Raw genomic sequence first — 12,678 nt, forward strand, 5'->3', positions numbered from 1 at the left:
ATTTATCAGTGTTCTCCACTTTTGGTTTCCTCCAGTTCAGAAGTGCTGTGCTGGTATTTCTAACTAAAAATGTGCTTACATCGTATTGCTTTCTTTAGTAGTTGTTAAAAATATAAATATCTGCCCTGAGGCCATTTCTGGCTTCAGAGATTTCAATATGGTGCTTGGTTCTTTTTGTGAAGATGTACAAATCCATTCAACACATTTCAGGATCTGATCTCTTTTTATTTTAAGACCATGAGAGAATGATGCAGAGATTTTAATCATTAACTTATGCTTTGGGTTTAAGGTCTAAAGAATTCATACTTTATAAACCATTGCGTGTTCTGTTAAGGTCTCTGGCTACTCCTGTATCCAAGACGCTTCCATTTGCAGCCTGGTGCTGTACTAATGAAACCTAATCCTTTTTTGGTGGTTTCTCCTTTTGCCAATTTGTTGCTCACCTCATCTCAGGTAGACCTTGCAGCCACTTTGAGGCTCTCTCCCGGTTCCCTGGGCCCAGCAAGCTCCCCTCAGCCCCTGACCTCCTGCTGCCTAGTGCTATCTCCTGGGCCTGCAAGTCCCACTTCCCCTTTAGCTCTTCTCTCTTTGACACGCACATGTTCGTGCACACGGGGATTCAAACAGATCATGTACAGAAGCTTTTATCTATTTTTTTTGAAAGATACCAATCTGATACTGTGAACATAAACTCCCTCAGACACAGGAAGACGACCTCCTCACTCATATGTGCCTGCCTGTTGTGCGTGTAGCTTGTCAAGGATGTCCCAGGGGCGAATTGTGTTTCTCAAAATGAAACCCTAACCGGCAAAGCATAAAACTCTAGGTGTGGTTCTCAGCTGCGGGGATATTATTGGGAACATTCTTGAGTGACAGAAATTATTGCTGTGGATGTGGCTCTTCCCATAGGACCAGGGAGGCTGTTGTCCCTTCACATTTGCAAGTTAACTCCTTATTCATTGGCATTTTTGTTTGTTGGTGTATCATATATGGTTCTAATTGTTCTCAAAAATAGAAGGCCAGGCATGGTGGTGCACACCTGTAATCCCAGAAATGCAGGAGACTGAGGCAGGAGGATTGTAAGTTAAGCCAGCTTCAGCAACTTAGTGAAGGCTTAAGAAACTTAGTGAAACCCTGTCTCAAAATTAAAAATAAAAAAGGGCTGGAGATGTGGCTCAGTGGTAAAGAACCCCAGGGTTCAATCCCCAGTACCAGGAAGAAAAGAAAAATTAAAGTCAGGATTTTCAATTTGAAGGCATGTTTAGATATATAAACCATTTTCTTGACGTAATTAAAATAATCTTTCTTTTCTGGGGGGTAGGGATACCTGGTATTGAACCTAGGGACATTTAACCACTGAGCCACATCCCCAGCCCTTTTTTATATTTTATTTAGAGACAGGATCTTGCTGAGTCGCTAAGTGCCTCACTAAGTTGCTGAGGCTGGCTTTGAACTCATGATCCTCCTGCCTCAGCCTCCGGAGCCGCTGGGATTACAGGCGTGCACCACCATAACTGGTGTAGGCAGTCTTAATTAAAATAGTTTTGATACTAAATGTCTTACAAAGGAGAAACAGAGATTGCTTATATCATCTTTATTCAAAAGCCAGCTCCCTGGGTTCTTCTAGCCACACCCATCTGTGGCAGTGTCTCTTAAAATACTAAGCATTGCTCCAAAAGTGCTTCTCTCATACCCAGCATTGCTCCTGCGCTGTGGATCAGTCCTCAGAGACACAAGCCCAGGCTCAGTGGCAGTGTCGTATCTAACAACCGTCACTCAACCTCATCAATTTTGTTTTGCTTCTTTTTTCTTCCGTGCTGGGATTAAACCTAGGACCCTGTTCATGCTCAGCACATGCTCGCCTGCTGAGCCACCACAGCTGTATTTGTCCTTGTGCATACTGCAGTGGTACACTCCTCGGGAGGCAAACTTAACATTTTTTTTAAGATACGAAACTGGCCTCATCTGTTGCTTGCCAGAGTACTAAAAAAAAAAGAATCCTAGGTAAAAACAGTCTTAAGTCTTTCCTTTCTCATCCCAAGAAGTCAGATCACTGTTCACGGCTGGAAAGAGTCTTGCCATAAGGATGATGTGGATCTGTGGCCAGCGGGTCTGAGCTCAGTCCTCCTCTGACCTCTGTGGGATCTGGACCTGTCTTCCTCTCTGGGGTGCAGCTTTCTCATTCGAAAAGTGGGTGTGATAAAATTCCAGTCTCTAAGGCGACAGGGAATGTCAAGTGAGTCTCTAGCCCTGGAAGGCCAGGCAGCCAGACAGCAAGGAAGAAAGGGTGAGGGTGGCAGATGGGGTGTGTGCTATTTTCTTAGAGCTCATCAAAATACGAGAAAGTATGTAATAGCATTTTATCAGAGACAAGCACATGGTGACTTCATGACAAAGTAGATGAATGTCTGAATGGTATATGAGGCAGACCTCAGTGTTTTCTCTTTATCCAAAGTGAAAGATACGCATCCCTAACAATTCAGATGGATGTGAGTGAAAGGGATTTAGAAGGGCCCACTGATGAAAGGCCTTGGATACTGAAGTAGGAGCTCCGATTATAACTTTAAGGAATTTGTCTCAGTCCTTTATTTTTGACCTTTGTAGATTTGGGCATGGAAATCCTTGTTTCTCTTTCTAGAAATAAGGGAGAGGAAACATTCAAGGAGTAAAGGATGAACTTGAGGTATAAATGGCTTTTATCCTGTTTTCTGGCTTCTCCTGGCCAGTAGTATATGTTGCCACATTTCACAATTGGAGACTATTTTTACAGGTTGACTGAACTTTCACCAGAGGACAGAGACCCCGCTTTATAACCTTGTGCCTTCTGTTGGTTTAGGATGCTGGGCGGCGTTGTCAAAGAAATGTACATGGAACCTCTCTGGTCCCTGAGAATTGTCTGCCTCCAGATCATTTTGACAGTCTTTGAATAACCTCTTCACTATTTTGCAGTTATATCCCCTGCTCAGAGAGGATACATGTAGCTGTTACAGAAATGGCAGCATTATTCCCCAAAGTAAGTCACTTTCTACTCACTTGCTTTAGATGTTTTTTTGTTTTTGGTTTTGGTTTTGTTTTTTTTGGTACCAGGGATTGAACTCAGGGGCACTCAACCACTGAGCCACATCCATAGCTCCTATTATTTTTTATTTAGAGACAGGGTCTCACTGAGTTGCTTAGGGCCTGGCTAAGTTGATGAGGCTGGATTTGAACTCGCGATCCTCCTGCCTCAGCCTCCTGAGCCGCTGGTATGACAAGTGTGCACCCCAGTGCCCAGCTATATCCTTTTAATTGCACTGCAAGAAATTTTTTATGATCTTCATGTCATGTTAACCATTTTGTAACCTGTAGAATTTTTAAATATGCAGTCACATTGTGTTTTGGACTATTTTCATTCTACATAAATACTGATTTTAATAAGACAAGGATATAGAAGTCAAGGCAGCCCATTAACAGAATAAAGTTTTATCTGGAATCTGTCACTGCACGAGTTAATATTTTTAAAACAATCTCAGAACAGCCCACACTACTAAAATCACCCTGCGCGCACTTAACTCCTGGAGTCAAGGCGGTTCCGCATCTTCTGCTCCAGGGGTTGCGGGGCTTATAGCGTTTAAAGAACCCTGTTTAAGGGCTGGGGCTGGGGCTCAGCAGTAGAGTGCTCGCCTAGCACGGGCGGGACCTGGGTTCGATCCTCAGAACCACATAAAAATAAATAAATTAATTAAAGATATTGTGTCCAACTACAACTAAAAATAAATTGAAAAAAAAAAAAAAAAAAAGAACCCTGTTAAGAAGTGAACAACCAATCAATGTGCCTCTGGCCAGATGGAAAAGCCAGAGGGGTTTCCAGGCCTGTTTGTCCCTTGCTGGTGGGTGCCTAACATGCAGTCCCTGGTGACCGGCTGTGGTTTTTCTGTTTAGAAACCCAAATCTGACATGGTGAGAACCTCCCTTCGCCTGCTGACATCCAGCGCCTACCGGCTCCAGTCAGAGTGCAAGAAGGCCCTCCCTGGGGACTCAGGCTCACCCACGGACGTCCAGCTGGTCACGCAGCAGGTCATCCAGTGTGCCTACGACATCGCCAAGGCCGCCAAGCAGCTGGTCACCATCACCACCAAAGAGAACAACAACTGAACAGTGGAGTGTTGTCCTTTCTTTTTTCTAGACTTTTAAAAGTCTGATTCAAATTTAGACATGGAACTCCAGATTTTTACAAAAACATTTAACGACGATTTAAAACTTTTTAAAAGAAAACTCAGTATTATTTTTGCATGTTTTCTAACAAATTTTCAACTATTAATTTAACCCACTTGCCTTATTTCGTGCCTGTTTGCCCATTTAGTTTCTGATGTCCCGTTGTGTTGTTGGTGACTGTGAGACCATGATCATACACATCCAAAAGTACTTTCATTGTTCAAAATTCGTTAAAATCCCTTTAAGCTCCCTACCTGTAGGTAAGATCATAAGTGAGATTTTTTAGTAAAACGTTTTCTTGAGAGAGTTGGATCAAAAAAAAAAAAAAGTGAATACCACCTGTTTCCCTATCAAGCATCGTGCAATAAGTGGATTTTCCCAACCAACTGCAAAACAAGTTCAAGTTTGGGGTATCTTAAGTTTGGGGTATCTCCAAGCATGTATGTAGAGAAAGGACTTTGCCATGTTCTAAATTAGTGTTAACAACCTCATGTAGGAGGGAACAAGGAATTGCCTGTGTCTGTTTTATCATGTCTGAATGTTCTGTTATTTAATTTTTTGTCTTTATTTTCTATTTGTTTATATTTTACCATTATTCTGAAGTCTCCTTACAGTCAGATAAAGCATTCACCTTCCACACCGTGTCCCATGTGGCCATGTTCAGGAAGGAGCACTACCCATTGTCACCCATCATCAAGTACTCTGCCTTACCCCAAACCACACGGCTCATTCAGAACGTGCGGCAAAGACAAGCATCAGTTTAACAAGCCATAACTAACTTTGTTCCACCTACTCAGATGTCACTGCCACAGACTGACACTGCATGTCCCTTTCATCCACACCTTGGTTCTCCTTTCCCGCCGACAGCTTCCTCACATGAGCAGCTTCACGTGTCCCATCCTCTGTGGGGACCTCCTTAAGGTGAATGTCATCTGAGTCAGCGTCTCCCCCTTCACCTCACTGGCACTTAGACGCCAGCTCTCAAGAATTCCTGGCAGGGCCCAGTGGCGGAGCACATGCAGGTTTTATCCCCAGCACCACCGAAAAAAGGAAAAAAGGAAAGGACTTCCTTCGCATGCTCCTAGGAAAGGAGCAGCTGAAGTTTAGAACATGCTGCGGCTCAAGAGCCCGCTCTGTGCAGCAGTTCCTGTGGGGGTGACTCGTCAGTGACCTACCTGAAGTACCCGTGAATGCAGTGGGCCAGAGCACAGCAGAGGCCTGAAGAGGGACAGCGGGACCCCTGGCCACCCAGACAGGGACAGCTGCTCCCCCACCGCACTTATCACCAGTAGGAAAGTGGGCCTGGTGTTGCCAGAGCTTTTTTTGTGCCACAAGAGGCACCAGAAATCTGGATTTTTTTGGTGCCATCTCTCCAATTAGAAATGTTGACAGCCAATCCAGACACATCCACAGGCGGCTACTCACAGGTGAGCTGCGGGCTTACGGCCTCTACCCGGGGCTATAAACTTGAAACGGGAGTTCCTGGCTTTCCCTGGCCTCTGAGCCTGACCCAGAAGGTGGCGGTCCCACCCTCTGATGTTGCCATCTGCCCTCTTTTTACCTATACATTCTGTGCCATGGTGATCATACCTGAGGAAGTCAAGTGATTAAAGTACAAGTCACCTCGCGTGCTGACCGGGGCTGTTTTCACAGAACCAACTCCCACACTTACCCCTTGACCTATGCTGTCCTGGAAGCAGTGTCACTATGGTGCTTTGGGGTTTGCTACATCATGGCCTGTGGACACCTTTGGTTCGCTGCAGTGTGAACAGCACAGGAAAAGGGTTCACGTCTCTGAAGACTTCTTGCTTACTGTCTGCACAGCCCTAAGTGCCACAGGAGTGCTGGATGCTCAGCAGATGCCTTCTAGAAGGGGCCTCCCGTCTTGAGCTCCAGTGCTGGCTGACCCCCTCTGTGTGCTTCATGGGCTTGCAAATACCTGCTGCTCCCAGATTTGGGAAAGACCCAGTGGCCTGCTGAACTGGTACCCTTGGCTCCCAGGGAGAACAGGTCTCCGTAGAGATTGTGGGACAAGTCGTCTGCAGGAAGTGAAGTGGTGACTTCCCTTGAACACTCGGGACCTGCAGCAGTTGTCTTTATACCCTAGAGAGAGTCGAGGATTGTGGGACCAACAAAGAATACCACCTGGAGAGCTGGCTCAGTGACCCCCAGTGCCAGACCCTGGACAGAGGCTCCCAAGTGCAGTGACAGGCAGTGGTAGGAGAGCCCCAAGTTTCCCTCCTCATGACGTTCCCTTGTGTGAGACCTCTGTTCCTCTGTTCCTAGCGCCAGAGTTCTCTGTTCCTGTTGGCAAACTGCACCTTGTCTGCGCACTTGTCCTGCCCTTTTTTTTGCACATGGATTCCACAGCCTTTCACGAGTCATGTCTGCATCCTGAAGTGTTTCTTCGCCCTTATTCTCAACTCTCCCTCCCCACCTGTGCACCCCGCCTCCCTGAAGCCAACAGGACAGAGTTGCACTTTATGAACAAGCACTTGTGCTAAGCAGGAGGAAGCAGCTCCACCCCCAAGCCCCCGCTCCTTGCACTGAAATCATCTTCCAGCTGGGAATGCAGATAGTTCTTATTTGCCAAAGAACAATGGATTGGGCCCAAAGATCAAGTACAGCATTTCATGAAATTGGAACTAGAAGCGCACAACTTGGGAGCTGCTACCCGGTTCCCCAGGCGACTTCAGTCGCAGAACTCAGTGAAACTAGCATGTTTTTACCCTCGACAGCACCCGTGAGCTTCCCTATAGTAGGACTTTGTTTTCCTCCTTGTCCTGGTTGAAGCTGACCTTTGTTCTTACAAAAGAAAATGCTGCATAGGAAAAAAATGAGATGCCTTTTATTCAAATGTGTTTTCTCTGTGTCCCTCATGACTGTGCTTACTTCTCATTTTTACTGTACATCCTATTCCTGTAATTATTGTACCCTTCACATGTTGTAAAATCGTTTTGGGATTTGTGCCTGCTAGTTATGCAATAAACAGGCTTATCTATAAATGTCTTGTGGTCATGCTGTGCTTTCTGCCAGTTACTGGTATCTCCAAATATTCCCAGAAGCGTGGAGAGAGTTGTTCTCACATAACGCCGTCTTTAAAGACAGTGTCAATAATGACCAGATTTTTCTTCCTCTGTTCTTATTAGCAAATAGCTTTCTTAAAAAAAATTCTAGCCAAGCACAGTGGCACACACCTATACCCCAGCAACTCATGAGGGTGAGGCAGGAGAATCACAAGTTCCAGGCCATCGTGGATGACTTAGCAAGACCCTGACTCAAAATAAAAAGGACGGGGATATAGCTCAGTGGTACTGCATTTGCCTAATATCACAAGATCCTGGATCCAATCCCCAGTACCACCAAAGAAAAGCATATCCTGCATCAATTTTCATGGTTTCTCCCTTGCTCTATTGTTTTGGGGTGGGGGTGGGTTGTTTGTTTTATTGAGAAAGGGTCTTGCTATGGTGCCCAGGCTGGCCTCTAATTCCTGGGCTCAAATCATCCTCCCACCTCAGCCTCCAGAGGAGCCTGGACTAAGGCATCAAGGTCCTGGTTCCAGGCTGTCTCTCCCTCTGGGGATAGCTGCATTGTGCTCTCAATATGTATCTGTTTTCCTAATAAACCTCTCTGTGCTCGGGGAGGGGGATCCCAGTTCCAGGAATCTTTCATGATGTATTTTCTCCTTAAAATTTCTAACTTTTAGGTCCACCAAAGCCAGCCCAGCATGGATGCCTTGTCCTTTTCCCAACAGGCGATCAGGTAGAGGGATTAGTTCATCTCTTGAGGCCACCAGTCAGTTTTCACTTTCAGAGGAAGGCCTTGCGCAGGTTCACAGGGGTCTGCTGTAACTTACATCAGGCAGAGACTTAACACCTGGGTTCCGCAGGGCCAGCCAGTTGTCCTCTGGACAGGTGACTTGAGATGCTCCTTCCGGACAGGAGAAAGGAGCGGGGTAAGGGCTACCATCTTGGGGACGTTTTCCAAGGAGGCAATCTGGAGAAGTGGAGCATGGTCGCTGTGGAGGTCCCGGAACCACCGGGCTGGAGGCTCCCACCCAGGAGGCCCTCGGAGCAGAGCTTCCTGCGGAGGTGGCTGGCCGCGCCTCCTAGCCTGAGCCGCAGGGGCCTGGGAACAGGTGTTTCTGCCCTCTGGGGCCAAGAGGCTGCTGCTGCTGTGGGCCTCTTCCCGGCCCCACCATATCACCCGCCTCTGCCTTGAACATGGGTTTCCTTCGGTCTGAGCTGCGCTCACTGCAGGTCGCCACTCGGGATGTCACCTCCACCTGCTTCCTCCCCACGCCCTGGGAGGAGCAGGGAATCGCCCACAGCCCAGGGGAGGCGGGGGTGTCTGCCTGTCCCTATTTTCTCGTTTTTGCCAAGTCACTACCTTAACCAAGGAATGGCAGAGAACGTGGCCTCCTGGGGTGGGGATGCCGGGTGGACTGGTTTCCTGCAGCAGCCTCAGGGCCCTTCCCCTCTAGCCCAGAGGAGGCAGGTGGGCAGCTAAGGCCACAATTCGACAAGGGGCCCTGTCAGCCTGAGTCCAAATCCCTGTGACCCTCCAGCGGGAGGCTGCATCCCTCAATTGCTGGCACCTGGACCTCTCCAGTATGGAGTGGCCAACTAGCAGGACAGACCAAGGCCTCTGTCCACCTGGTCAAGACACTGACCAAAGTATCTCCATGCACGAGGCTGTGCACAGGCCACCCCACAGGCCACCTCACCACCCCACCAAACAGAGACATTTGGTGACCAGCCAAGGAGGGACCTGCTTGGTACCCAGCAGTCAAGGTACATGAGACTGTCCAGGAGCCAGTCTTGGTGAACTACACTCTTGAGGTCCCCACTGCTGCCAACTGACTTTGGCTCCTCTTGGCCGGAAGCCAGAGCCACCCAGATACAGGCCGTCCATCCACTTCACAGTTGTACAGGTCACACCACAAACTAGGTCTGGAAGGAAGAGCCACTGGAGGTCAGAGGTCGCATGGACTCTCACCTCACCCTCCCATCCACCCACAACGTCTGTCTCTGCCCCAGGCCCCTGCTGGGCACATCACAGCCCAGGTGCCCCCTCTCTGCCCAGGTCCCAAACCATTTAGCCCCATTTCTCTCCCCAGTGCAGCTACTCTCCAAGGACCATGGTGCCTCTTCCTCCTCCAAAATCCCTCTCTTCACCCCTTCCAACACCTTGCCCTCTGGGCCCCACAGCCCCACCCTGGCCTGCGTGCCACTGTCTCTCCCTTTTGGAAGCCCAGATAATCACCACTCACCTGGCTTTGCCTCTTCCCCGGGCATGGTCCTATAAGCCCTCTCTCTGGCCCCAACACCTCACAGACAGGGAAGTTTTAAATCTGACTTGGTCTTGCAGATGCACCCATCAGACTACAGTGGCCTCTTTCTCCCCTTAACTGCCTGGCTGTCCCCCTCTCAAGCCAGCCTTTCCCTGGGACCTATTTGGTAGTTTGCAGATGGGGAAGCTGAGACTCAGCCAGACAGCCAGGAAGCGACAGAGCCGGGCAGAGCTCTGAGCCTGTGCTCTGAACGCCAGGGCTCTACGTGCACAGTGGACGTCCCAGATGAGGATGGCAGACCTCCGGGAACTAGGAGGGGCGAGAGACCTTGGCCGAGGCCCAGCGGTTAGGAGGGCCAGACCAGAGCCTGTGGTCCCCACCTCGTTCGCACTGCTTCTGGGGGGAGTGTGGAGCTGAGCTAAGATGCAGCCTCTGCCCAGCCCGCCCCTAGCTCGGGGTCTCCACTTGCTTTAGGAGGAGGCTTAACCGCTTGGGCGGTTGGGTCTGTTCTTTCTATTTTTTCACAAATATTTCTCATCTTTTCTATTTGTTTTAAACCAAGATATTCAGGAACCATTGCTCAACCAGGCCCTGATCTTTCCGTGGTGGTTGCCCAGTTAGAGGGCAGGAACGATACAAGGACCCCACAGATTGCCACAGCTCAGTGACTGAGGGAGCAGCCCTGTGCCTGCTGGGGGGAGAGGGCTCCCTCCAGGACAGGCGCCTCCCCTCAGTAGAGGGAGCCTCTGACCCAGAACTGGAGAAAGAGGCGTGAGTCTGACCTGCTTCTGATTGAGACAGTGAAAGTCCTGCCCGAGTCCAGCAGCAGGGCCATGATCCAGTCCACCACTGGCAGGTCACTTCCTGCGGGGAGGCATCGTCTTGGCGGGAATAATGAGGGCTTCTGAGCTCTGTATTCCCTGCACTTCACACCCTCGAGTTTCTGCAGTCAATTCAGATGAGGGACTGGGCCCAGAGAGTGGTCACTAGGCTGCTACACCTGGGCCTCAGGATGGAACCCACAGATGGTCCTTTGCCTCACCTTCTCTGTGGCTCACGTTTGTACACCCCTTTCTGAAAGTCTTGACATGTCTGCAGAATGACAGAGTGGCCACTTGTGTGCCAACTACCAGGTAAGGAAACAGAAGATGGCCATGGGCCCTCCTTCCCCTAGACCTCGTGTGTCCCCAATTTAAAAGCGTACTTTCCCCTGTTTTTGAAACATGCCCGTTCCCTCAGGATGCCTTCTCTTTGCTCTCAATGTCGTAAGATTCAGTCGGGACACTGTGTGGTTCGTGCTCAATGCTGCTTGGTATCCACTGAATGAACACACGAGCATTTCCGACTCTTGAGTAAAACTGTTTGACATCTGTAACTCAGCACATGTGGAAATACATCTCTGTAGGGTATACACCTAGGAGGGGGCCTCGGGGTCAGGCTGTGCATCTCCAAAGCTCACAGTCTTCACAGGCTTTCAAAATCTTGGTCCAGCAGCATGAAGAATCCCAATGCGCCACGCCCTACCCAGTACTGGGGTAACAGCCACCTTCATTGGGCTGACACGGTGGGCTTACTAGTGGGATCTACCCCACTGCAGTGTTTTGTTTCGCTGCAATACTGGGGACTGAACCCTGGCCCTTGTGCAAGCCAGACGAGCGCTGTACCCTGGGGCCCTTGCTGTAGTTTTAATTAACGTTCTCTGGTTGAAGATACGGTTACCTGTTTTTCCATGTTTTTAGCCTTTTTGATTTCCTCTTTGGTGAAGTACCTGTTGGGTTGTACACTCAGTCTTCTATTAGGTTATTTTAAGAAAAAGATTATTCGTCGGAGTTTTTTAAATGTCCTGAACATTAACATATCCCCTGGTAAATTTCTGTGTTACAAACATCCTTATTCTGAGGTCGATTTTCTTCCTCTTAGGTATCTTGAAGATAAACCTTTTTAACATAGTCCTATTTGCCAATCTTTCTCAAGAAACCTTCCCTACACTTTTTTTTTTTACTTTCAAATAATAGGAGCCTGTTCCCTCAATTTCCCACCATGGCCACACCTGACTATTACACAAAATCAGAATCAGGATATTGAGACTGGTACAACTACAGGCCTCAGCACCTGTGTGTGTGTGTGTGTGTGTGTGTGTGTGTGTGTGTGTGCCCACCCACAACCCAGGACCTTACCCATACTAGGCAAGTGCTCTACCACTGAGCTACCTCCTAGCCCCAGTTTATTTTTAAAATATCATTTTCCTTGAGTTCAAAAGCTATAGATGTTCTCTAGAAAAATACAGAAAAGCATCCCAGATGAAAATTAGCATTTATACTGTTAGAAATAAACACTTGGTGGGCTGGGGCTGTGGCTCCGTGTTAGAGCACTTGCCTAGCATGTGTGAGGCACTGGGTTCAATTCTCAGCATACAAATAAAGGTTGATCCACAATACACACACCTACACACACACACACGTGGAGGGGAAATAACCACATGGTAGCACTACTTCCTTAAAAATGGAATTATGAAAATAACTACTTTTGAACACCTTTTAACCTAGCTGAGCAGGAAGGTCTCCAGAACTTGAGTTTGGAAGCTCTCCATCCTAATTCAAGGTGTGCATAACATCCCAAACCCAGAAGCCTCCTCGTCTTAGACATCCGGGTCAGCAGGGTCTGCAACCCGAACCAACGCAGTGAGCAAGGTCTTTGCCCCAGTGTTTTCCCTGTTCCTCGGGCCTGGTCCCAGGCAGCCTTCTACAGAGGCAGGCACTACAGGCCGTGTAGGCCAGGGTGGGCCCGGTACTGGCCCTAGGCATCATGGGAGGGCGCTCAAGACGGCGATTGACTTTCATTTCAGATACGTTTGTAAAAGATCTCTGGTTGCAGAATGAAGAAGAGATAGGGTAAACAGAAGTCACCACAAAAGGAGGTGACAAGAGGAGTGAAGATGAACTCAGACTCCAGGTCAGTAGCAGAACTCGGCTGTAGGTCCATGGCTTGTGCAGCTGGCAGGACAGTGTCACCAGTCACTTCTCTGAGAATATACTTGGGAGAAGGGCCCTGGCTGGGGCTTTAGGGATGGGAATCTGGCTCATTTGGTGAGTTCTGGGAGTGGAGGCTCCGGGACACAGCGGGCAGCACCCAGTGTGGTGGTGATGCAGGAGTTACTGACTCGGAGGGGCCTGGAAGGGGGGCCCACCTGC

General features: G+C 48.7%; 1 protein-coding gene across 12 annotated transcripts in view; it reads left to right on the forward strand.

The window, feature by feature from the left end:
• The window catches only part of Git2 (GIT ArfGAP 2), a 50,964-nt gene extending 43,765 nt beyond the window's left edge, over positions 1-7,199 (forward strand). For all 12 annotated transcript variants that reach the window (XM_077108844.1, XM_077108848.1, XM_077108846.1 and 9 more), the window contains 2 exons: positions 2,950-3,013; positions 3,922-7,199. In XM_077108844.1, coding sequence (XP_076964959.1) covers positions 2,950-3,013; positions 3,922-4,134 — 277 coding nt within the window. In that variant the 3' untranslated portion in view covers positions 4,135-7,199. The remainder of the gene's footprint in view (positions 1-2,949; positions 3,014-3,921) is intronic.
• The last annotated feature ends 5,479 nt before the right edge of the window (positions 7,200-12,678 follow it).

The sequence above is a fragment of the Callospermophilus lateralis genome, chromosome 1 (assembly GCF_048772815.1).
Source record: "Callospermophilus lateralis isolate mCalLat2 chromosome 1, mCalLat2.hap1, whole genome shotgun sequence".
Classification (NCBI taxonomy): Eukaryota; Metazoa; Chordata; class Mammalia; order Rodentia; family Sciuridae; genus Callospermophilus; species Callospermophilus lateralis.